This window comes from Gigantopelta aegis, chromosome 10 (assembly GCF_016097555.1).
Source record: "Gigantopelta aegis isolate Gae_Host chromosome 10, Gae_host_genome, whole genome shotgun sequence".
Lineage (NCBI taxonomy): Eukaryota > Metazoa > Mollusca > Gastropoda > Neomphalida > Peltospiridae > Gigantopelta > Gigantopelta aegis.
The window spans coordinates 67,018,506-67,045,979 of NC_054708.1; the positions used below are offsets into that span (position 1 = coordinate 67,018,506).

The following is a 27,474-nucleotide window of genomic DNA, read 5'->3' on the forward strand; positions in this document are numbered from 1 at the left end:
TACACGATCTGAGTGACATATGTTTGGGTCTTTTATATAATAAAGGTAAAATTATAAAAGGTATAAAATAAGTAGAAAATTTTATGTTCTTTTGTAAAATAGTATCTCGTCAAGTTAAGAAATGTTCATAACTTTGTTGCTGCAAATCGGCTGATATGATTAATTGATTACAAACTTCACTCGACGAGTTATAGATCATATCTGACCAATAAAACATGAAATATCTTCTATGTATTAATTAGCATCACACTGTACATACTAGTACCAACAGTAAATGTACTCCTTTTACGCAGATGTTCTCAAAATAGAAACGAAAACCAACAAGGGTGTTACAATAAGGGAGGAAGAATTTCAAGACGAATATTCACAATGGCGTCTTCCAAGAAGAAATGCATGGGAGGAGAAATGGAAATAAACGAAAACAGTAACAGTGGCGTGGATGAAGAAATCATGTATTCAGATGACGAAGAAGAGTTGGTTAATCAGGTTACAGTTCGATTTAATGTCTGTTTAGGTCTTTCTACAGAATAACACAGAGGTCTCCATAACGGCATAAGTTTATTGATCGAATTAAATTTAAAGGCGCAGTCTCCACTTTGCATGACCAAAAATATTTATTCACATTTCTTGTTAAAGAGGGGCAGGGGAACAGGGCGACATGGAACAGATGTGTTGTGGGGGCCATGCCCCCTCCCTACTAAAGTAACTTTAAAATATTGATAACTTGTAATCATCAACTAACACCAACATTGGACGATTGGTTCTTTGAACGCTATTTGAGTTGTCAGGTTGTGATCGTGCTATTAGTACGATCGTACTAATAAATAGGTCTCCTCCGGTTCCGCGTTTTTTGGCTCCAACTTATTCCTATTCAATGTGTTGTATTTCTGTTCTTCTTACTGGCGTGGTGGCATCATCGGGATCTGAACCAACGTCTTGAAACAGAGTATCTGTAAGATAATCACAGGCAACTCACTGAAGGAAGTATTACGGTTGTAGGTGTCAAAAACCGGGCTCAACAGAACACGCGAGAGTGTTCGACACAAAAACAAACCGGGACCTACAGAACACGCAAGAGTGTTCGACACAAAAACAACACCCCTGTAAAACATGATAACGTGTTTACTAGTCATAACATTCCTGTTTAATAGTAAATTATTTCAAGCAGATCATCCACAATGGCCCACAGCCATCGCACACCGAAGCAATGGTGTCTAACAAAACATGAAACAATAAGTTTGTTCGAAAGCTGGCGACGGAACTTACATTACACGTTATCGCTCGACACACAAACATTTCTCGTACCTGGTTTTTACTGGGAGAAACGTACTAAAGACAATCCACTTCGTGGTTTCAGGAATGATGTTGACCGCATTCCTATTGAAATACGGTATACTGCACAACAAAAGGTTAACATGCTAGAACTCATGCTTGGTCAAATCGCAAATTACTGTCCTATACTTTCAAGAAACACAGTTGTTCGCAACTCCACCTCTTTTGATAATATTTGGCAAGCTGTCCATCTCCATTTTAGATTTCAAACTACCGGTGCCCATTTCTTGGATTTTAACGACATTTTGTTACTCCCAGATGAACGACCGGAAGATCTGTACCAACGGATAATTGCTTTTATCGAAGATAACTTACTCACAAATGAGTCCAGTATTACCCATCACAGTAATCATGTCGCAGATTACACCCTCCCTCGAAAACTTCGCAGTATTGACTTGGTTACAATTACTTCATCCTGCTTTACCAAAGCTTATCAAACAACAATATGGCACTGAGCTCCGTTCACGGACATTAGCCTCTATTCGACCAGAGATCTCCCGGGCTCTTATATCTCTTTTAGATGAAGTTCAAGTAGGTGAGGAGGTTAAGATCCTAAGAGCTTCCTCAACGAACAACCACTTTACTACTCAACAACCCTCCCATAGAAAGCCGAATTATGTATCAAAGCACCAACTGCCTAAAAAAACCTGCCAAATTTGTAAACAAACAAACTAGCAAGATGTAAATCATTTTCTCAGTGCATGTCCATTTCTCCCTGATGCTGATCGTCGATCCATGGCAAGGGCGAGACAGATTATTGCTCTAGTTGACAGTGATGAACACCTCAGTGAGGATTCCAGTGATGAACCAGATGCAGAACCATCAGTAAGTGAAAGTCCATTCATGACAGCCCCATCTGCGAGACGAATACATATCTCTTCTTCACCATACCTTGATGTATTTTGTGGCCACCACACGGTTAGGCTTACTCTTGATAGTGGAGCGACTGGCAACATGATTCGAGAATCAACTGCCTTCCGTTTAGGCGCAAAAATCATTAAACGTACACAGTCTGCCCACCAAGCTGATGGTTTTTCTCCATTGGAAACCATAGGAGAAACAGAGATCACATTCTCTCAAGAGAAACGTCAGTTTATTTTTAAAAGTCTCGTTATCAAAAGTTTGGACGTTGACATTCTCGCAGGTGTGCTATTTATGGAAGTAAATGATGTCTATGCTTGCCCCGCAACTAGAACCATCATTCTCGGTGATGGTACATGTTTTGAGTATGGTACAATTTCCAGGCCAAAAGATTCTTCGCATTCGGTTTGCCACGCTACAGTTTTGCGAGCTCCTTCCATTGCATCAACTATATGGCCCGGTGACTATATCGAGGTACAGGTTCCAGAACCATACAACAGTTCAAGTGAAGAATTTGCTCGAGAACCTCAACAGAATATCATACGAACGAAGAACACGAAACCGTGGCCATTGCCCAGCATAGTTACTAGTGTCTGAGGCCGGATCCGCATTCCGAACCTATCAAACACCTCAGTTACCTTACAGAGAAACGAACATTTCTGCCAGATACGACCAGGGTTTGTTCCTGAAGTCTCTGCATCATGTCCACGTAGTCCTGACATAACAATCCGAGAGACACATATTGGTAAAACTTCAGATACGCATTCAGAGAGCGTCACTTTAGATCCAGATAATATCTTGACACTAGCATCCAAACGTGACTTCAAAAGTCTGCTTTCTGAATTTGATGACGTATTCAGTCCAAGCATTCCAGGCTACAATGGTGCCACGGGCCCTTTCAAGGCAGTAGTTCACATGGGTCCTGTTCTCCTTCCCCCCCCCCCCCCCCCCCCCCCCCGTAAAAATCGGCTTCCCCAACATAACCGTGACAAGTTACTTGAATTACAAGATAAGTTTGACGAGCTTGAAGAAAAGGGTGTTTTTGTTCGCCCAGAAGATGCAGGCATATCAGTGAAATATGTCAACCCTTCCTTCCTAGTGAACAAGCCTAACGGAGGAACACGCCTTGTAACTGCATTCGCTGATGTAAACCCCAACCTTCACTCTTACAAGACATTGATTCTACTCTGAGGAAAATTGCGCAGTGGAGACATATTATTACCACTGATCTTAGCAGTACTTTTTACCAGATACCGTTGTCCAAAGACTCCATGAAGTTCTGTGGTGTTGTAACGCCGTTTAGAGATGTCAGAGTCTATGCCAGATCTGCTATGGGCATACCAGGATCAGAAACCGCCTTAGAGGAACTTCTGTGTCGCATTCTCAGTTCATTACTGAAAGAAGGTATTGTTGTGAAAATTGCAGATGATCTTTTCTGTGGTGGCAATACAATCGACGAGGTGTTAAACAACTGGAGGAGCGTTTTTGCATGTCTACTAAAGGCCAACCTCCATCTCTCTCCTTGGAAGATCTTAGGATGGACTTCGAATTCAGGTTCACTTTCGGCAAACTCTCACAGGATTGCTACGCTTGTCAACTGCTCTGTACCACCTACAATCAAGGCTCTTCGATCGTTCATTGGTGCTTACACGGTACTCGCCCGTGTTCTACCTGGATGCGCATCAATTCTTTCTCCACTAGATGACATCACTGCAGGCAAAGAGTCCAAGGACAAGACTGAATGGTCAGAAGACAGATTGACAGCATTTTATAGCGCTCAGAAAGAGCTGGCCCACCATAAATCCATAGTGATTCCTAGGCCAGCTATGGATTGTTACTGATGGCTCAACAAAAAATCATGGAATTGGTGCTACAATGTACATCACACGCGATGGCAAGCTTCGACTTGCAGGCTTTTTCAGTACGAAACTGAGAGCTAGTCAGTATACATGGATACCTTGTGAAATTGAGGCGCTAGCTATTGCATCCGCCACTGAACACTTTAGTCCATATATTATACAGTCAAAGCCAACACAGTCATCGTCACAGATAGTAAGCCCTGCGTCCAGGCTTACGAAAAGCTAGCCAGGGGTGAATTCTCCACGAGCCCACGTGTGTTAACATTCCTCTCTGCAGCAAGCCGATATCAAGCTGCCATAAGGCACTTGGCAGGTGCAGCTAATGTTCCGTCCGACTTCATAAGCCGCAATGCTCCTGCTTGCAGCGAAACTGAATGCCAAATTTGTAGTTTCGTCAGACAGCTCGAGAATGCTACTGTTCGCAAAGTTGACATCCAAGATATTCTAAAGGGACAGCACGATTACCATTCACCAGCCGAACTGCATGGTTACCTATTCAGGAGGAATGTTCTGTACTGAGGCGTACTCACGCTCATTTACACCAAGGTACACGTCCGTCCACAGTGTTCAAGATTAAATTTTTTGTCCAGTATCCCAGTTGGATACTAACATTTCAAAATCTGGTATCCCACCTGAGAATTTAGTATTATATGACATCCCGGTGTGATACTGGGTTCTTGAAGTCTGGTATCCAAAATTAAATTCTGGTATCCCCGGGATATCAGGATACCGTTAATCTCGAACACTGGTCCAAGAAGGTTACGAATGTTAAGGATGTCAAGCGTTACTTAAGAGTTGCCTCTATATCCAATGATGGCTTGTTGGTTGTTCGACGGCATGAACCTCTACATCCTAGACAAGACAGTATAATTGTACCACGACAATTTCTTGATGGTCTCCTTGCTGCACTACACATTCAATTGGGTCATCCAACCTGCTATCAAATGAAACTGGTTTTCCAGCGTTATTTCTATGCATTGGATTGTGATAATGCCATTACCCTCATTTTTACTAGTTGTCATCATTGTGCATCCTTAACCAAAGTTTCTCAGACTGTCATCCAACAAACTTCATGTCGACCTCCTGAAGTCATTGAATCCACATTTGCAGCCGACGTTATCAAACGTAACCGGAAATTGATCTTCGTCCTTCGAGAAACAGTCACCTCATTCACTACAACTATGTTGATTGAAAATGAACATGCTGAATCATTACGTGACGCTTTGATTCGATCATGTGTTGAACTCTGTCCTCTCAGCAGTCCCCTTGCAGTTGTTCGTATTGATCCTGCTCCTGGATTCCAGGCTTTAATAAAGGATAAGCTACTGGAAAAGGAAAGGATTTCTTTAGAATTAGGAAGGATTAAGAATCCAAACAAAAATCCAGTGGCGGAAAAAGCTGTTCAAGAGATAGAAGAAATTGTTCGACATGATCCTCATGGTGGAAGCATTTCTTCTCTCACTCTAGCTGTTGTTACAGCCAGACTTAATTCACGAATTCGCTCCCGGGGTCTGTCTTCAAGAGAAATGTGGACTCACAGAGACCAGTTCACAAACTACCAAATACCTGTTGATGATCACAAGTTGATCAGTGATCAAAATATGATTCGCACAGCCAACTATGAGTTCAGTGAAAAGTCGAAGACTTCATCTAGCCTCCAACCCCAGGTTCTTAGTGTTTCAATAGGTGACATGGTATACTTGTTAAATGATTGTCAAAAGACTTGTGGTCGACCACGGTACTTGGTTGTTCACAAGGATGGCACATGGTTAAACATAGCCAAATTTACAGGCAATCAGCTGAGGAGTACCTCTTATAGAATACGTGACAGCGAGTGTTTCAGAGTTCCCAGTTCCGTCATTAGTGTTAGCAAACCACTTCATACCATTCAGGATTTGCCTAATGATGAAGTCCAAACCTTTCATAACCCACCCAATCCACCACCTGTTCCTGAGCTGTTGTCTGATGTTGATCAATCCTGTGATAATGGTGTGTTATTAGAGACAGATCCTACTGTTCCAGATGATGAGTGCAAAACATCTATAGAGAGCAACCCAAATAATGTTCACCCGATTCGACAGTCCAAACGTCATCGGGTCAAGCCTGGACACCTTGATGACTATGTAACCGATTTTTTATATAAATAACATTGAAGAAGTACAACATAAAAGTACATAACATTTCCTTCGTTTACAGTTAATGTTTAAATTCCTTTAATATTTTGTTGTGTTACTCCAGACCAGACAGTCCGGTTCCATAATACATATGCAAGAACAATATTTTGATTTTCAAAAAAGGAGTGGCAGGAGAGACAAAGAAAAAAGTTGTCACGCCAACATTGGTTCTTTGAATGCCATTTGAGTTGTCAGGTTGTGATCGTGCTATTAGTACGATCGTACTAATAAATAGGCCTCTTCCGGTTCCGCGGTTTTTGGCTCCAACTTATTCCTATTCAATGTGTTGTATTTCTGTTTTTCTTACTGGCGTACGGTCAATGACAGTCACTTTTCGCACCCTTGTTTTGGCTTCATACATAATACATATAGCATATCTTACTGTAATTTCACTTGAAATCCATATTTTGTAAACGGTACAATTTTTTAATCACAAGATTTTCTTCAAATGCATTCAGGTGCATTGGTAATGATCAAACCAAAAATTTTCAATAAATGTTTTACACTTGAATTTTTTTTTTAGCATTCTTAACAGTTTATGGTTATTGTATGGAGATGCATAGTGATGTCATTCAAATTGAAAATTAGCTATATTATTACAATGCTTCGCCACATTAAAATAAAAAGTGGTCTATTAACCTTGACCCCTGTCAAATTTCTATAACAAGCTAACAACACAGTTTACAGGTCTGAATTTTTTTTTTTTTTTTTCATAATTCTGGACAAAATATTAATTTTAAATTTTAAAAGATTGAAAGATATAAAAAATACCTTTTGTCAAATATATCATATCAAAAATTCAGTGTTGAATATGTTTTATTTGTTGTGTATGAACACAAAACAAGTGTCCTGATAGTGACTGTTGTCGACCTGAGTACATGGGGCACATTAATGCAATACCTTTCTTAACTTGCACAGCGAATTATGTAGCAAATTTAAAATGGCTGGGATATTTTTTAAGGTTGTCATTGAAGATTTATTTTGTTAATAATGATGCAAGTACTTCAGTGAGTATAGTTATACATTTTCGGTTGATATGTGTCCATTTGTTGCACTATTTCGGATGAGAAACGGTTGAAACATGGTGCAACAAGTTTTGAAGAAAGAAATTTTTTTTATTTATTTAACGACGCACTCAACACATTGTATTTACGGTTATATGGCGTCAGACATATTATGGTTAAGGACCACACAGATATTGAGAGAGGAAAACCGCTGTCACCACTTCATGGACTACTCTCTTCGATTAGCAGCAAGGGATCTTTTATATGGACCATCCCACAGACAGGATAGTACATACCACAGCCTTTGATATACCAATCGTGGTGCACTGGCTGGAACGAGAAATAGCCCAACGGGGATCGATCCCAAACCGACTGTGCATCGAGCGAGCGCTGTACCACTGGGCTACGTCTCGCCCCCCAAGAAGTTTTGAATACCAGCAATATTAAGAGTATTTAAGGAGATCCAGACATAGTAAAAACCATGCTTACTACGTCCCTCCAGACTAATCATCAACATGGTTTTGTTTTGCTCTTTTAATTAAAAATCACTTTAAAAAGTACTGTTGTATTCTCCAAACAATTATGTTTTAATTGTATTATGTTTTAAAATTACCAGAATCTTTAAATCTTCTCAGAGTGAAGAGTGCTTTTTGAAATCCCACTTTTTTTGGAATTTAGTGGTACAAAAATTTAATTTCAACCCCTGCTAGCATGCATATAGTATATGAGTATTATCATTATCAGAGAACTTGAAAAGTGTGGCAAAGGTTGCATCAAACGATTAGCAGCTGCTGTCATGGTTATGAAGACGAGGACTGGGATGTGGAGATGGACTGCAAAACATTAAAATCTAGGCACTATCCATTATAATATGAGAGTAAAAATAGATGAAAGATGCCTGGACCAATTCCAGATGGTTTTGGGACTACAATTAAAAACATTTTTTTGCTGCAAACTGATACTTTAAAAACCCCAAAAGAAGAATGTAACTTTAAATTTTTTTCATTAATTTTGAATTTTCAGGAAGTTCAAGTTGATTTTGAAGCCAATATGCCATGTGACTCAGATTTTCATGGAATACGCACCTTGCTACGACAGGTAATGTCAAAATAGTGTATACTTTAAATACAAATAATATACATGTGTTTATACTTACATTTAACATTTGTGGTCTATATAGATAGATAGATAGATAGATAGATATAGATTTGTGGTCTATATATAGATAGATAGATAGATAGATAGATAGATAGATAGATAGATAGATAGATAGATAGATAGATAGATAGATCTATCTATCTATCTATCTATCTATCGATCGATCGATCGATCGATATATACATACATACATACATACATACATACATACGATACATACATACATACATACATACATACATACATACATACATACATACATACATACATATATATACATACAGTGGACTCTGTCTAAACCGGACTCGCTTCGTACCGTTGAAATAGTCCGGTTTATACAGAGGACCGGTTTAGCCAGAGTTCATCCAGAGTTATGGTTCTTGAAAGATCGGCGACTCGCGATCAGCAGTGACATTTACACCGCAAGCCAGACTTTCAATCGATCATTTCAAAGACAATAAAAATATTTAAAAATTGCAAAACCTCTTAACACATAAAACGTAAAATGAATAAATAATTTATTGATTTAATACACATCAAATAGCACAAGGACATGGTAGTTTTAACAAGTGTCACATTGATTGAATGGACTGTATCGAATGAATAAACATTTTATTTATTTAAATAGCAAGTGTCACTGTTATTATTTGAATGAATGTACACGTAGTTTATCGAGTTTCACCTGAGAAATAGTCTGTCACTTCTGTCTGTTTGTTCCTGATGTTTCTTTCAAGGGCAAACTCTTCTGTCATGACTTCCAAGTTTAAAACTGGTTGTAAAAGTCTATTTTCTTTAGTTGCCGCAAAGTTTTTAACTTGTTTTATCATTTTTAGCACTTCGGCATAATTTAGTTCAGGCATTGTGTCCAACTCTGTGTTGTTGTCATCGTCTGAGCTGTTGTCTGCTGGTTTTTCCTCACCTTTGTCGGTAGATCTGTGCGCCGCCACTAGTTGAGTTTCCCAGTCACTCGCATCCGGGTCCTCTGTGGGAATATCGTGATCGAAATTAACAAACTCAGCCACTGGAACTTCACTTGAGATGGTGGCTAGCAATGTAGCGAGAGGAATGTTGTCATCATTTTCATCATCAGATTCCTGCTCGGAGGTGACAGGAAATCCGCACATCATAAAACACTTGGCGATTGTTGTTTGTTGGGTTTCCTTCCATGCTGCGTTAATCCAGTTTACTGCATCCAGAACCGTGATTGCCTTGCAGAGCTCGGTCACGCTTGCACAGTCTTCCATCCTCGAAATGAGTGATCGCATCAGATACTTTCGGTATCGTGCTTTGAAAGCTTTGATAATACCCTGGTCTAATGGCTGCAGCACTGAAGTGGTGTTAGCAGGGAGAAATTTCACCGTTACGTTGCTCACACTTAGATCTTGACCGTGGGATGGTGCGTTGTCAATAAACAACAGGATTTTTCTTCGCTGTCGCCGCATCTGTCTGTTAAGTTGTTGTAGCCAATCGTTGAACAGTTGAGATGTCATCCAAGCTTTCCGATTGGCTGTCCAAGTGACAGGTAGTGTGTCCTTATTTATGTTCTTAAAACAACGAGGATTCTGTGCTTTGCCAATCACCAAAGGTTTTAACTTTTCTCCCATTGAACTGCAGCACAATAAAACAGTTAATCGTTCTTTTGAAATTTTACCTCCTTTCGCCGCCTGGCTTTTGTAAGAAAGGGTCTTGTCAGGTAACGCTAGAAAAAACAATCTGGTCTCGTCACAATTGAAGATATCCTTGGAGTCGAAATCTCCTATTATCGTCGGTAGGCGTTCTTTGTGATCGTCGACAACGTCATGATTGACACCTGCGCTTTCTCCGCTAACTTTGAATTGTTTGATATTAAAACGAGTTTTCCATGACGTTAGCCAACCATCTGACGCTTTAAAGTCTGCTATGCCAAGCTGAGTGGCAAACTGAAGAGCCTTTTCTTTTAAAATTGGGCCGGAAATTGGTAGAGTTTTAGATCTTGCCTGATTAAACCACTGGTGCAACAGTCCATTTAGATTTTCAAACTTTCCATTTGTTATTCGTTTTCTCTCCCCAAAAATATTTGCATCGTACAATTGCAGGTAGTGTTGTTTACGCTTTATGATGTCCGATACTGTCTGTTTTCCGATTTTAAATTTTAGTGCTAAATCTTTCTGTTTTGACTGAGGATTTGAATCAAATTCTTGTATTAATTTGACTTTGCCGTTTTTTGGGACGTTCCGCCATTATAAATGAAATGAGAACACAAAACATACGAGCGACTCGCACGTATTTATACATGTGTTAGTTTGACAAGTACAACTCACAGAATTCGTAAGAGTGAAATTAGTTGTGTATCAACACACACACTAATTTTAATCCGACTGATCTAACGGCCGACCGCAATTAGAGTAATATTCACACTACTGGGATTACGTTTTGTATTTGATCTTGCGACGGCGTCCCGATTCCTTGATAATTGGCGATCATTGTTCCACTAATTAAGAGGCCTGTCGTTTCGGGAAATCCGAAACCGGTGTAGACAGAGGTAATTAATACATGAACGGTTCTTTCGTTCTTGATTTTTGGTCAGGAGTCCGGAATACACAGAATCCGGATTAGGCAGATATTTATACCTAAGAGTTTAACGGTAGCTGGGCGGGACTTTAGAAATGGACCGGTTTACACAGAGATCCGGATTACACAGAATCCGGTTTAGACAGAGTCCACTGTATATATATATCTATAGATAGATAGATAGATAGATATAGAGAGATAGATATATAGGCACCCACCCTGGCCAATTAATTCAGTTTACCTCTCTTACAGTATATAATTAAAATATAAATATACGGCATCATATTTCACATGAACAATAAATCTATTCAGATGTCAATTTTGCAAGGGTCATTTAATGTCAACTCTTATCACCCAAAACATTGACCTTTCAGCCAAAGGTTTACTCATTCGTCCAAAATGAACCAAGTCATGTTATTAAAAATGCCATAACTTGGCTCCAGATTTTAAAGTGTTTTACAATAAGAACAATTCCGATAAAACCGAAAGCTCTAAAAAGAATATTACATATTTTCGGATTGACCTTCACTTCCCTAAAATGCATAATCTCAGATTTTTTCAAAAGTTTACCTCTCTTACAGTATATAATTAAAATATAAATATACGGCATCATATTTCACATGAACAATAAATCTATTCAGATGTCAATTTTGCAAGGGTCATTTAATGTCAACTCTTATCACCCAAAACATTGACCTTTCAGCCAAAGGTTTACTCATTCGTCCAAAATGAACCAAGTCATGTTATTAAAAATGCCATAACTTGGCTCCAGATTTTAAAGTGTTTTACAATAAGAACAATTCCGATAAAACCGAAAGCTCTAAAAAGAATATTACATATTTTCGGATTGACCTTTACTTCCCTAAAATGCATAATCTCAGATTTTTTCAAAAATTTCACAAAATGTAGATATATATATACTCTTCAAAAAAAGAAACGCAAAACCACATTGTCGTAACATTTGGAGAATTGATTTAATTATTGAATGGTGAGTCCGATAATTACCAAATGTTGCAGGATTGTTCACAATTCACTCTAGTCCATTGTGAGTAAGTGATAGGACACACCACCAAGGTCAAGGTCATCTGGAGTCAATACCGGGTGTGGCCTCCGCGTGTGTTGACAACTGCCTGGCACCGCCTGCCCATTGAAGCAACCAGAGTACGGATGACGTCCCGGGGGATGGTGGCCCACTCGGCCTGCAAGGCTGCTGCCAGCTCGGGCAGGGTCTGGGCTGTGGTTGTCGCTGTCGGAGGCGTCGGTCCAACTCGTCCCATAGATCCTCAATTGGGTTCAAATCCGGTGATATCGATGGCCAAGGAAGGACATTAATGTTGTTGTTCTGTAGGAAAGCCGTTGTGAGACGTGCTGTGTGAGGCCTGGCGTTGTCATGTTGGAACACTGCGTTGGCGTTGGCCATAACTGGAACAATGTGTGGCCGGAGGATCTGGTCAATGTAGCCCTGTGCATTCAGGTTGCCCTGCACGTGAACCAGGTCAGTTCTGCCAGTGTGTGAGATGGCTGCCCACACCATGACACTACCCCCGCCGAATCTGTCCACTTCCTGAACGCAGTTTGCCGCATAACGTTCACCACGACGCCTATACACGCGACATCTTCCATCATGACGTCGGAGCAGAAATCGGGACTCGTCACTGAACCACACCTGTCTCCATCGCAGTTGAGGCCATTGTCGATGAATCTGGCACCACTGCAGTCGGAGTCGACGGTGTTGTGGTGTTAAGATGACACCTCGAACTGGACGTCTGGCACGAATTCCTACCTCACGTAGGCGGTTCCGTACGGTCTGGTCGGATATCCTGCGCAAACCTGGTATTGCTGCGGCTGTGGAGGTGGCAGTAGTCAATCGTTCCCGAAGGTGGCGTACCCGGATGTAGCGGTCCTGCCCGGGGGTAGTGACCCGTGGTCGACCGGATCTAGGGAGGTCACGTGTTGATCCATGTTGCTGGTAACGGTCCCACAGTCTGGAGATGGTGCTTGGGGACACATGGAATGCCCTGGCAACGGCCGTTCTGGATTCGCCTGCGTCTAGTCGGCCGATGGCATTGTTTCTCTGCGGTTCACTGAGACGTGGCATGTCCTGGATTGTCAACTGTCGGCCAGATACAGAGGCCAGGCAAGCGAACACCCTGCACTTTTATACTGTCGGTGTTCATGTTGCACGTGCAGACAACGCACGTGCAGTGGTGACATGGTTTGCACGTGGCTGCGTTTTTGCGAATATTCACATTTTGAAACTTTATTTTACAGTAGCTGCGTTTTATCGAATGTAACCGTGGGAATGTGTTTGGGACATGCAATGACCGTATATTCACAAAGCATGAACCGGTAGGAAACATAAAATCGGATTTATAACCCATTTGTACCCTTTTGCGTTTCTTTTTCTGAAGAGTATATATATATACACATGTATGTACAAGAGGCCATGCACACCTCAGTGTGTGCACTTGAAGGCTTTCTGAGATCTATATAGTCCATTCATCTTAAATGTCACACTTGATGTACTACAATGAATAGTACTAATCTACATCAGGTGCCACTTCTAAAATGAATACACTATATTATGTAATGTATTTGGCATATTAGTTGATTTCTAACTAGAATGCTTTTTCAGAATTATATACTCATTTTGGGATTCCCTGCTTGGAAATTACAGATTTGTTTTTCATGTGATGTTTATTTTATTAGTAGCATTTATAAGATATATATATTAGTATTTATAACACACACACAGAAAGAGAGCTGCTATTGCCATAATGAAAAACATTCAGTTAAATTTTAACGTGATAATTGAAGGGCTGGTTGAATTTGACATGGGCCTGTGAGATTTTATTCCATCTGGCCATATTAAGTTTCAACGCTATGATTATAAGTGTTCAAATGACCATCTAGCTCTCGAACGACAGAGTACTCAGGCTACAAATTTCATTGCAAGTGTGAAGTAATTTACTAGGTTCTGCAGATATGATTCACCTAATAAAACAATCAGCTACCTACGTTTAAAAATTCCTTCTGGTTACCTAGAAAGTTGAAGTGTTATACTTGGCTTTATTCTTTATTGTCTGTATTGGAAATCAATGCATATTGATCATGAAAGTTTGTATTCAACATGTGTCTCATTTCTACTATTGTCAGTGAATTTCATTACCATAATCCATTTCTTGCCATAACAGGTCAGAAATATTTATCTTTTGGCTGTCACATTGTTGACTATCTACAGTCAGTTATTTTATTTTAAAATGTGTAAAACACAGGGCTAAGTCTGGGTGAGCAGAAGATTTCGTAAAATTATCTATTAAACTTAAAAACAATGCAGAAACCCCGTTATTTTTAACAAAATATAAATTTTTATATATTATTAAATTTTTTGTACCAGTTGCTTTTAAAATTCACAATTGGTGAATTTTTGCAAGTGGCAGATAAAGAAACAGATAAAGAAAATATTTTAAATTTGGGACAAAACGTCTTTAACAAAAATAATAACATGGGAAGAAATAGTGACTATTGATTAGAAGTAAATACTGGTATACATTGTAGTATTGAAAATAACATGTTTTCTTTGCAGCTATTTCTAAAAGCTGATGTGGACACGTCTAAGCTAACAGATGTCATCATTTCACAAAATTACATAGGTAGTGTATTGAAGGTGAGCTTTAAAGAATATTTACATAAATCTATACATGTAGGTTCTATAGTGTATTGAAAATTAGTGATGTACATAAAGTTAACTAATTATATAGAGAATACTAAACAAGTTCCACAGAGAGTCTGTTTATAATATTATGAGGGTGTTTTTAGTTATACGTCTTGAGTGTAAGTGAATGATGTACAGTCTGGGAAAAACACATGAGTTGTGATATAAACATGCTCTTTTGGTATAAGTATAGTAAATTCGATTTATTAAACTGTACGTCAAAGAACAAAAATCAGACAGAATTATTAAATGAAACATTAGACTGCACAGACCTAATGCCAGAGAAGATAGCATCACTTACTGAGATAATGTTATTTAGTAAAATGCAATGAAACTTTGCATTCCACACAAACAATATAATAAACATATTCTAAACCAAACAAATCAGGCCACAGGATTTCAAACTTCATGGGAAACACTTTTTCGGTTCCATGCCTTGTGATCAGGGGAACCCATTGGAAACTGTTTTTAAAACTTAATTATATGTAATTATTATTTTCATTGAATAGTCGTACGCTATATATCATAATCAAGGGAAATGAAATTTGGGTTCCGTGATTTTACCGACACAGTACCAGAAACGATAGTTTTGTGAAATCTGAGAGCCTGCAAAAGTATCACAATATGTTATTTGTAATTATATGACTAACTTTAATTATAAGAATTGACAGCAAGTATCAAATGAAAGACAGCAATTCAGTACAAAGTAAGCGCCCAATAATGATAAAAATGCAGTTGCAGATCAGTTTTGAATCAGCTTTTTGTACTGATACTGCAGAATGGCGTTGTAAATTACGAAGTTCGCTTTCTCAACAATTGAAAGTAATTAAAGTTTGCTTTGTTTAATGACACCACTAGAGCACATTGTTCTATTTATCAGCTACTGGATGTCAAACGTTTGGTATCATGGGTGAATCAGTTTCGGTGAGCATAAGCACTTGGTTCTAAAGCATATCAATATTTATAAACAGACAGTTGTTATCCAAATAACTATTTTTTATTAGTATTTCTACACTTCATATGAGCACTAAACTAGCTATGTAGCAAAGTTTACCACACGTGTCAAAAACTGTATCATGCATCAGCGGTAAGTATGGTTAAAGGTAGGGTCAACTCCAACAAGAGCCTTATGTGTTGGAAAGATGCATACCCGGACCACCAACACTTACTGACACTTTAAAGGTAGGGTTAACTCAAACAAGAGCCTTATGTCTTGGAAAGATGCATACCCGGACCACCAACACTTACTGACACTTTAAAGGTAGGGTTAACTCCAACAAGAGCCTTATGTCTTGGAAAGATGCATACCCGGACCACCAACACTTACTGACACTTTAAAGGTAGGGTTAACTCCAACAAGAGCCTTATGTCTTGGAAAGATGCATACCCGGACCACCAACACTTACTGACACTTTAAAGGTAGGGTTAACTCAAACAAGAGCCTTATGTCTTGGAAAGATGCATACCCGGACCACCAACACACTGACACTTTAAAGGTAGGGTTAACTCAAACAAGAGCCTTATGTCTTGGAAAGATGCATACCCGGACCACCAACACTTACTGACACTTTAAAGGTAGGGTTAACTCCAACAAGAGCCTTATGTCTTGGAAAGATGCATACCCAGACCACCAACACTTACTGACACTTTAAAGGTAGGGTTAACTCCAACAAGAGCCTTATGTCTTGGAAAGATGCATACCCGGACCACCAACACTTACTGACACTTTAAAGGTACCCGGACCACCAACACTTACTGACACTTTAAAGGGTTAACTCCAACAAGAGCCTTATGTCTTGGAAAGATGCATACCCGGACCACCAACACTTACTGACACTTTAAAGGTAGGGTTAACTCCAACAAGAGCCTTATGTCTTGGAAAGATGCATACCCGGACCACCAACACTTACTGACACTTTAAAGGTAGGGTTAACTCCAACAAGAGCCTTATGTCTTGGAAAGATGCATACCCGGACCACCAACACTTACTGACACTTTAAAGGTAGGGTTAACTCAAACAAGAGCCTTATGTCTTGGAAAGATGCATACCCGGACCACCAACACTTACTGACACTTTAAAGGTAGGGTTAACTCAAACAAGAGCCTTATGTCTTGGAAAGATGCATACCCGGACCACCAACACTTACTGACACTTTAAAGGTAGGGTCAACTCCAACAAGAGCCTTATGTCTTGGAAAGATGCATACCCGGACCACCAACACACTGACACTTTAAAGGTAGGGTCAACTCCAACAAGAGCCTTATGTCTTGGAAAGATGCATACCCGGACCACCAACACTTGCTGACACTTTAAAGGTAGGGTTAACTCAAACAAGAGCCTTATGTCTTGGAAAGATGCATACCCGCACCACCAACACTTACTGACACTTTAAAGGTAGGGTTAACTCCAACAAGAGCCTTATGTCTTGGAAAGATGCATACCCGGACCACCAACACTTACTGACACTTTAAAGGTAGGGTTAACTCCAACAAGAGCCTTATGTCTTGGAAAGATGCATACCCGGACCACCAACACTTACTGACACTTTAAAGGTAGGGTTAACTCCAACAAGAGCCTTATGTCTTGGAAAGATGCATACCCGGACCACCAACACTTACTGACACTTTAAAGGTAGGGTTAACTCAAACAAGAGCCTTATGTCTTGGAAAGATGCATACCCGGACCACCAACACTTACTGACACTTTAAAGGTAGGGTTAACTCCAACAAGAGCCTTATGTCTTGGAAAGATGCATACCCGGACCACCAACACTTACTGACACTTTAAAGGTAGGGTTAACTCCAACAAGAGCCTTATGTCTTGGAAAGATGCATACCCGGACCACCAACACTTACTGACACTTTAAAGGTAGGGTTAACTCCAACAAGAGCCTTATGTCTTGGAAAGATGCATACCCGGCACCACCAACACTTACTGACACTTTAAAGGTAGGGTTAACTCCAACAAGAGCCTTATGTCTTGGAAAGATGCATACCCGGACCACCAACACTTACTGACACTTTAAAGGTAGGGTTAACTCCAACAAGAGCCTTATGTCTTGGAAAGATGCATACCCGGACCACCAACACTTACTGACACTTTAAAGGTAGGGTTAACTCCAACAAGAGCCTTATGTCTTGGAAAGATGCATACCCGGACCACCAACACTTACTGACACTTTAAAGGTAGGGTTAACTCCAACAAGAGCCTTATGTCTTGGAAAGATGCATACCCGGACCACCAACACTTACTGACACTTTAAAGGTAGGGTTAACTCCAACAAGAGCCTTATGTCTTGGAAAGATGCATACCCGGACCACCAACACTTACTGACACTTTAAAGGTAGGGTTAACTCCAACAAGAGCCTTATGTCTTGGAAAGATGCATACCCGGACCACCAACACTTACTGACACTTTAAAGGTAGGGTTAACTCCAACAAGAGCCTTATGTCTTGGAAAGATGCATACCCGGACCACCAACACTTACTGACACTTTAAAGGTAGGGTTAACTCCAACAAGAGCCTTATGTCTTGGAAAGATGCATACCCGGACCACCAACACTTACTGACACTTTAAAGGTAGGGTTAACTCCAACAAGAGCCTTATGTCTTGGAAAGATGCATACCCGGACCACCAACACTTACTGACACTTTAAAGGTAGGGTTAACTCCAACAAGAGCCTTATGTCTTGGAAAGATGCATACCCGGACCACCAACACTTACTGACACTTTAAAGGTAGGGTTAACTCCAACAAGAGCCTTATGTCTTGGAAAGATGCATACCCGGACCACCAACACTTACTGACACTTTAAAGGTAGGGTTAACTCCAACAAGAGCCTTATGTCTTGGAAAGATGCATACCCGGACCACCAACACTTACTGACACTTTAAAGGTAGGGTCAACTCAAACAAGAGCCTTATGTCTTGGAAAGATGCATACCCGGACCACCAACACTTACTGGCACTTTAAAGGTAGGGTCAACTCCAACAAGAGCCTTATGTCTTGGAAAGATGCATACCCGGACCACCAACACTTACTGACACTTTAAAGGTAGGGTCAACTCCAACAAGAGCCTTATGTCTTGGAAAGATGCATACCCGGACCACCAACACTTACTGACACTTTAAAGGTAGGGTCAACTCAAACAAGAGCCTTATGTCTTGGAAAGATGCATACCCGGACCACCAACACTTACTGACACTTTAAAGGTAGGGTCAACTCAAACAAGAGCCTTATGTCTTGGAAAGATGCATACCCGGACCACCAACACTTACTGACACTTTAAAGGTAGGGTCAACTCCAACAAGAGCCTTATGTCTTGGAAAGATGCATACCCGGACCACCAACACTTACTGACACTTTAAAGGTAGGGTTAACTCCAACAAGAGCCTTATGTCTTGGAAAGATGCATACCCGGACCACCAACACTTACTGACACTTTAAAGGTAGGGTTAACTCCAACAAGAGCCTTATGTCTTGGAAAGATGCATACCCGGACCACCAACATTTACTGACACTTTAAAGGTAGGGTTAACTCCAACAAGAGCCTTATGTCTTGGAAAGATGCATACCCGGACCACCAACACTTACTGACACTTTAAAGGTAGGGTTAACTCCAACAAGAGCCTTATGTCTTGGAAAGATGCATACCCGGACCACCAACACTTACTGACACTTTAAAGGTAGGGTTAACTCAAACAAGAGCCTTATGTCTTGGAAAGATGCATACCCGGACCACCAACACTTACTTACACTTTAGCAAATGAAAAACGCGTAATGTTAGAGTTAATAAAAAAACATGATTTATCCTGCTAATTGGGGTCAGCCATTTTGTTTTGTTTTTGTGACGTCCAGTAGAATAGCTTGGGGCGAAGTGACGTCAGCTCCTGACCATCTCCTGCATGTACAGTGTAAACAAAAGCAGTTTGATCAACCTGACTTGTAAAACAGCATAAATGTCGTAATAATATAAATAAACTATTTAAATAAATATATTTCAAGTTGCATTAACGGAACAAAATGGGGTTATAGTATTTTTCTCTGTTTAATAATCCAAAGGAAAACTGTATACTATTAGACCTATTGATATGCTACGTTGGAGCAAAAACGACAACCCACGATACCCAAGTGATAAAAAAAAATTCTTTGGGACTACGTAATTGGTCAGTTCTGTGGTTTTAGATGGAAAAGTCTACTTAATCAATAGTTTTACAGAACTATTTACAGTAATAAACCATGTCCATTACAATTTTAGGGGCGACAGGTAATATTCCACAATACCGATATGTATTTTTGTGTCTAGACAGCGTCAATTAATTGGCTCGTCTGGTTACCAATCAAATACACACCTGCCAATCAGGAATTACAGGTAGAAGCAACTAACGGCATAGACCAATTAACTAAGAAAACACTGTGTAGCATTTCAGTATGTAGGTTAATGCATGGGCAAAACATTGTTAATTGTTTCGACTTGTTGTGTAGCCACTTTGACAATGGTATTTTATTTTGTATTGAAAAATAATATATTATATAGTGCTGGATATACTTATTGCTAGCTTACTGGGATGTATATTATTACAGAACATTGCAATGTATGACTATTTATCATCCTGCAAAAACCAGGTAGATTGTGTTTCTCTAGTTCTAAGGCTCATTCCTGACGTTACACATTAAGTATTACGTAACCACCAGCTCGCCAGAGGGCGTACTCACTGAGATGGTACAAAATGGCTGCACCCGTTATTTATAATAGCGGTCACATTTAACCGTTTTATTAATTAACTATACGATTATACGTGTTGATATTAAGCAATAATGTGCATTATATATCGTTGAATATGCATACCAGGCCAAATGCCTTAATTGTCCTTTCCTTTAACTACGTTACCTGTTTCAGTGAGTGAAACGTTTTTAGTGGTATAGCTTACAGCAAAAACTTTCCAACACAAAACGTTTCCGTGTTTTATCAAAACATATATGTTGTTCAACAAAGACAAATTACAAAATGGAGTCTTCAAGAACCAATGTTAACGGACACTAGGAAAACGAATATAACAATTCTGACTTTTTGCAATTGTGTTAAAGTTGAGCAAATTAATGGTTATAATAGTAAAATTGTTTGGTTATTACCAATATAAGCTGCATTCTGAGTTTTAATAAATATATCAACATATATCCAGAAAAATATTTGTTAAAACATATAAGGACAATATAATTTTGGCAAGTATCTGCAAAGAGAGTTTTGCCAGCAGACACCTTGACAGTCATGTTACTTCAATAACTATACTGAACAAAAAAAGAAACTTCCGATTTGTACATATAGTATTTGTTGTGTTAAAGAATTCATTGTGTAATGAAATTATATAGGTAGTATTAGCCGTGAGCTGTATTATCAGGATTCATGAATTTTATTGATTATTTCTGCATTGTTAATCGTCGAGAACATGAAATTCAATTTGTACGTGCATGCATGGTTCGACATGTCCTGTGTAGTATTCAGTCAATTTGTTTTACCTGTCTTACTGACACTGTTGTCAAGTGAACGAAAACGCTTCAAAATTTGTAAAAAAAACAATTAACGTTTTTTACATTGTAACATTTTTAGTATGCCAAGAATACCCAATAATTTATGCGAACGGGCGATTGGCATGCTTGATGCTGGCATGTCGACAGAAGATGTTTCAGGGCATGTTGGGAGTTCTAGTCGAGCGATACGAAATCTTCGCTTAAGATTTCGAACGACAGAAAGCACCAACGACTTGCCATGTCGTGGATGTCCGCGTGGTCAAGACCACTATATCATGAACACGCATTTGCGCAATCGATTCCAAACTGCCACTGCTACTGCTGCTAACATACCTGGGCTTCATAATAACCGAATCAGTGGGCAAACTGTTCGTAATCGTCTGCGGGAGAACGGTTTACATGCACGACGTCCTTACGTCGGATGTGTTTTAACGCAACGTCATCATCTAAATCGTCTTAATTGGGCATGTGTACACACTCGTTGGATACGGCGATGCTGGAATACCGTTCTTTTTTCGGATGAATCCAGATTTTCTTTACAACGTGGTGATGGCAGGGTGCGCGTCTACCGTAGGAGAACTGAACGCTATGCTGACTGTTGTGTTCTTGAACGAGATCGTTTCAGGGGTGGGGGTTGTGTCATGGTCTGGGCAGCCATTGTCCATGGTTATCGTTCACCACTAGTCGTCATTGATGGCAATTTAAATGCTCAACGTTACCTCGATGACATTTTCGCTCATCACGTCATTCCTCTGTTCCATAACAACGCCAACATCTCGATTTTTCAGCATGATAATGCCACCTCTCATACAGCTAGAGACACTGTAAATTTTCTTAGGACAAATAACATTGATTTCATTGATGACAGGCCTGCTAAAAGTCCTGATCTCAACCCCATCGAGCATATCTGGGATAGTCTGGACAGACGATTGAGGCGTCGTCCCAACCCACCCGCTAACGTCAACGAACTTCGTCAAGCGCTCATTCAGGAATGGAACAATATTCCACAGGCAGAAATCAACACTTTAGTCAATTCTATGCACCTGCGATGCACTGCAGTGGTCAATTCAAGAGGTGGTCATACCCGTTATTAAGTGGGTGGGGTTTTTTTTAACCCCTACCACACTTGGTCAAAATTTCTCCCAGTTTCTGTTAACCTATGGCCATGATTTTTGCATCAAACGATGCATCATGGAACACTCTTTAAATGCATATATAATAATTATTCCCCCGGTTTGTTTTCATCAAGTTATGTTCAAGCAAAGTTAGCGGAAGTTTCTTATTTTGTTCAGTATAGATAGCAGTACTGTTAGTCACAAGAAATCTTTTATATGCACCATCCCAGACACAGGATAGCACATACCACAGCCTTTGATATACAAATTGTGGTGCAGTGGCTAAAGCAAGAAATAGCCCAATGGGCATACCGACAGGGATCAATCCCAAACTGACCATGCATCAAGCATGTGCTTTACCACTGGGCTATCTACCAAAAGTAATTAGGACATATTTCTCATAGTGTTGTTGAATCAAGATTCAAGTCATGTGTATCTGCATATCTGAACAAAGTTGTTTTGTTTCTGTTACCATTGATGATATTGTTAGCCTTAGTTTATGGATAGATTGATCATTCCTAACATAAATTAAGCAGACAGGTTGTTTTGTTTTCAAATAATAATTTTCATTACGTTTATGTTATAAGAATAGTTTGAGTTATTTTATAATTTAACTCACATTTTAAAATATTTCTCTAAATGTTTTATGATAATTTTAAATATTTTTGTAGCAATCTTCATCACCAGAAGATGATGATGATGATGACGATGATGGAGACCAGGTGTTTGGGATATTTACTGTACTCAATCTCACACACAGAAAGGTAATTTCTTATTTTTCAAGTGTAATGATAGTACGTGCAATTACAAATAATGATTACTCCCTATGATTTATTAATCATTAACTATTGGATGTCAAAACATTTGGTAAATTTGACAGTCTTCGAGAGGAAACACACTACATTTTTCTGTTTAGTAGCAATGGATCTTTTATATGTACCATCCCACAGACAGAATAACACAAACGACACAATATAACAGTCGTGGTGCACTGGCTGGAATGAGAAATGGTCCAGAGGGCCCCCCCCCGGTCGGGATCAGTCTTAGACGGGCTGTGCATCAAACTATACAAAGTGGTTTAATTATTTCTTTCCATGTTGATTCTGCAGGACGAGGAATGTATACAGCAGATCCGGTTTCTCCTCACAGACAAATGTCACCAGTCTCCCACAAGCCAGACGGACGACTTCCTGTCTGCACTTAACAGTCCCGACCAGCACGTCGGTCTACTCCTCAGTGAGAGATTCATCAACATACCACCAGAGATAGCTGTCCCTTCGTTCGAATCATTACAGTAAGTACACAACATACCACCAGAGATAGCCATCCCTTTGTTCAAATCATTACAGTAAGTACACAACACACCAGAGATAGTTGTGCGTTCATTTGAATCATTACAGTAAGTACACAACATACCACCACAGATAGCCATTCCTTCATTCGAATCATTACAGTAAGTACACTACATACCACCACAGATAACCATTCCTTCATTCGAATCATTACAGTAAGTACACTACATACCACCACAGATAGACATCCCTTCGTTCGAATCATTACAGTAAGTACACTACATACCACCAGGTATAGCCGTCCCTTTGTTCGAATCATTACAGTAAGTACACAACATACCACCAGATAGCTGTCCTTTCGTTTGAATCATTACAGTAAGTACACAACATATCACCAGAGATGGCCGTCTCTTCGTTTGAATCATTACCTTAAGTACATAACATACCACCAGAGATAGCTGTCCCTTCGTTTGAATCATTACAGTAAGTACACAACATACCACCAGAGATAATAAATTCTTTGAATGTATACAACAGATGAATTCTTGCTTTTAAATTTAATTAGCCAATTTTTATAAGTCACAATTGTATTGCCATAATCTTTCCTTCTTTTTTTTTCAGGAAAGATCTGGAGAAAGCGAAAAGACAAAACTTGAAGTATGAGTTTGCAAACCTGATAATGATAGCGAAGACATATCGTCTGAAAATGTCTGACAAGGGAGACGCTGAAGATTTGATGTTCAGTAACCCAGAGGAGGAACTCATTCATGAAGTGAGTCAAACATTCTTTTACATATATTAGTTTTATTATTACACTTCATCAAAAGTCATTTTGTTTGTTAATAAACAGCAGATACATAGCTTTGCTTTGCCTCATCTTCTTGTGTTATAGCCATAGACCCATGGTATGTTGCTAATCTGCCTACTGAATAACAGGTCCAATAAATAAAAATAAATAAGAAAATGATATATGTTGGAAGCTTTGCTAAAACCACTGAAAAGATGAAATTTTGTATAAGAATATTTATATGTTTTTGTTTTATGTACACTGAAATTTAATACATTGATTGTAGTAAGAGCCGGAGGCCTAAAATACTTTGAATAAAACGATTGATTGAGATCCCTTAAAAACTAAATCTGAATTCAATATACTAAAGATTTAAAACTTTGAGGGCTGAAAAGACATTGTTATACATGTAAATAAATTCAGTATACTAAAGTTTAAAAAGTACATTGGAATAAATTTAATATACAAAAGATATTTAACAATCTATTTTCATTTGAGACCATTTAGTTTAAAAACTACATATGAATAAATTCAGTATACTAAAGATGTTGTAACAATATACAGTCGAACCTGTCTATGGCGGCCACTCGTGGGACATGACAAAAGTGGCCGCCATAGAGAGGTGGCTGCCGTATGCAGGTCATATATAAGTCCGAATTTTAAAAAACAATTAAAAAAACAATTACACGTATGTTGCAATAGAACTATTAAGGAGCCATGTACATGTGCAAAAACGTAATTAAAAACAAGACAAAAAATTATCATCTATATGAAATTTTATTAAGTGAAAAAGAGAATATTTAACAAACAGAATAATGGAGCACTGTTCTGCGCATTAAAGTCACTGATTATCCTTTAATGTTCACTTGCTAAAGAAGTCACGTATCTTACTTTGTTTGCACGTATTTTCAACTCGCATGTTTGACACACTTTCCTGAAGTTCCATCACAGAAGTTACGATATCACATTTACCATGGAAGAGTTCAAATTCTTTTAACTTTCGAACATATTGTTTGGCCTCTGACAGAGAACACACGGTTGCCATCAATCTGAGTTCTACCCACCCCGAAATGTTCAGCAATTTTTCTAGCACTCAATTTGTCTTTCTCTGATATTTTAATGACCTCTACTCTCTGTTCCAACGTTAACGCGATCGGCTTACTGGGTTTAGGTGGCATTTTGAAAATAAATATCAGAAATAAACTGCAGCAGTATTTAATTCCTTCTAGAGTTGACACGTTTAACTCCAGTTGTTTTAGGCTAGATACCCTCTTATCAACTGCGTTTAATGACCACCGCCGATGACTAGTACATCGCACCGTTAATCCAGATTAAAAACACTTGTTAATTAACGAACACAGCTAAGCGACCGACGACCTTTAAAGGATCGCTGTTTATCAAGCCAATTGGTTACATCAACAAAAACATCTGATGTTTTTTTTTACGATTGCCGACATTTCTTTATAACTTGCACTAAAAAACAATTGTGGCCGCGATAGCAGGTTCATTTTCGCTTTTTTATGACAAAAGTGTGGCCGCTGGCCGCTTTGAGCAGGTGGTTGCCATATAGAGGTAAAATATATAGTAAAATTCATTGTGGGGGGGGGGGGGGGACCTCAGGGTGGCTGCCATGGACAGGTGGCCGCCATATGGAGGTGGCCACGAAGGCAGGTTTGACTGTACATGTGATCTTTAACAATGTATTTTCTTTTCAGTCCTTGCAGATTTAAAAGTACATCTGAATAAATTCAGTATTCTTTAGATGTTTAACAATGTTTGCCCTTAAAAGTTTAAAAAGTACATGTGAACTGGGGCGGATCCAGCTTTTCTGATGGGGGGGGGGGGGGGGTCCAAGACAAAAAGGGCACCATAACATTATGAAAAGGCACTATTTAAAAATTACACACGGTTCACATGGACCATAATATAATAATGCTACAACAGGGACACTGGCAGACATATTCTACAGTGTTCTATACATTGACAGAATAAATAAATTTGTAAAAAACCTAAAAATCCTAAATAAAAGGGGCACTTCTCAAATTGGGGGGGGGGGGGGGGGGGGGGGGGGAGGGTTCGGACACCTTGGACCCCCTGGACCCCCTATCTAGATCCGCCCCAGGTGAATAAATTTGGTATACTAAAGATTAGAGCTGGGCGATATACTGTTCAGTATCAGTATCAGTATCATGTCAATACAGTTACCGTACCAAGAAAACCTCAAAATGCTGTAATTTCGGTATTGAAACATGTTTTTCGCTATTTAGTAAAGCACTAACAATATATCGGACAAAAACAAAATAGCTAAAAAGAAGGCAGAGAATTGGAATTTAATTTAAAGTAGAGTACCAAAAATACTAGTTGGTATCGGTATTGTAAATCACCCCCTGTCAATACTGCCCAGCTCTACTAAAGATGTTTAACAATGTATTTTCAGTTGAGTGACATGACTTGGAACTACTCGGTGTCTGCTGAGCGGGATTCCGTGATGACGGGGCGGTGGGAGGATGAAGAGGATGAGGCGGAACCCCTCAGAACTGTGATGATGTTCTCCGCGTCAAAACTCAACAATATCATCGAGAAACTCAAGGCTGAACTCTCAAAAACATGAATTCAACAAATAAAACAATTCATCAAAGTTTATTCATTGTTGGCTATTCACAATTGGAGTAATTTGCATAGATAAATATTTTGGCTGTTGTAAAGAACATACTTTTTAGTCATGATTGACAGTCCCATTCCACTAGACTCTTGAAAAGAAAATACAAACTGCATCAAGATAAATTAATTTGTTTTCTTATAAACAAATATATTATTATTGGCGGTTTCAAAAATATATCATATGAGCAAATGCACTTTGGACATTTTTAAACAAATTGAAAAGTAAATAGTATTGAACAGACTCGCAGGGTTCATACAGGTTTGAGAAAATAAAATTCAAGGACTTTTTCAAGTACTTAAATTAATTTTTCAAGGACACAAAAACATGTTTTAAATAAATTTACCTAGTAATAAAAAGTAGACTTGTCATTGCACATATAATTATACACTGCTTCAAGTGTTCACCGACACTCCTTCATGGTCTGCTGGATGGAGT

At 39.1% G+C, this 27,474-nt stretch overlaps 1 protein-coding gene across 1 annotated transcript; it reads left to right on the forward strand.

Annotated features, from left to right (window-relative positions):
* The first annotated feature begins 331 nt into the window (after nucleotides 1-331).
* LOC121383429 (BRCA2 and CDKN1A-interacting protein-like) lies at nucleotides 332-27,015 on the forward strand. Its single transcript, XM_041513446.1, has 7 exons — nucleotides 332-486; nucleotides 8,254-8,328; nucleotides 14,525-14,605; nucleotides 22,970-23,062; nucleotides 23,408-23,592; nucleotides 24,212-24,362; nucleotides 26,815-27,015. Exons 1-7 carry the CDS (start codon nucleotides 370-372, stop codon nucleotides 26,986-26,988), a joined length of 876 nt encoding a protein of 291 aa, XP_041369380.1. The 5' UTR covers nucleotides 332-369; the 3' UTR covers nucleotides 26,989-27,015.
* The last annotated feature ends 459 nt before the right edge of the window (nucleotides 27,016-27,474 follow it).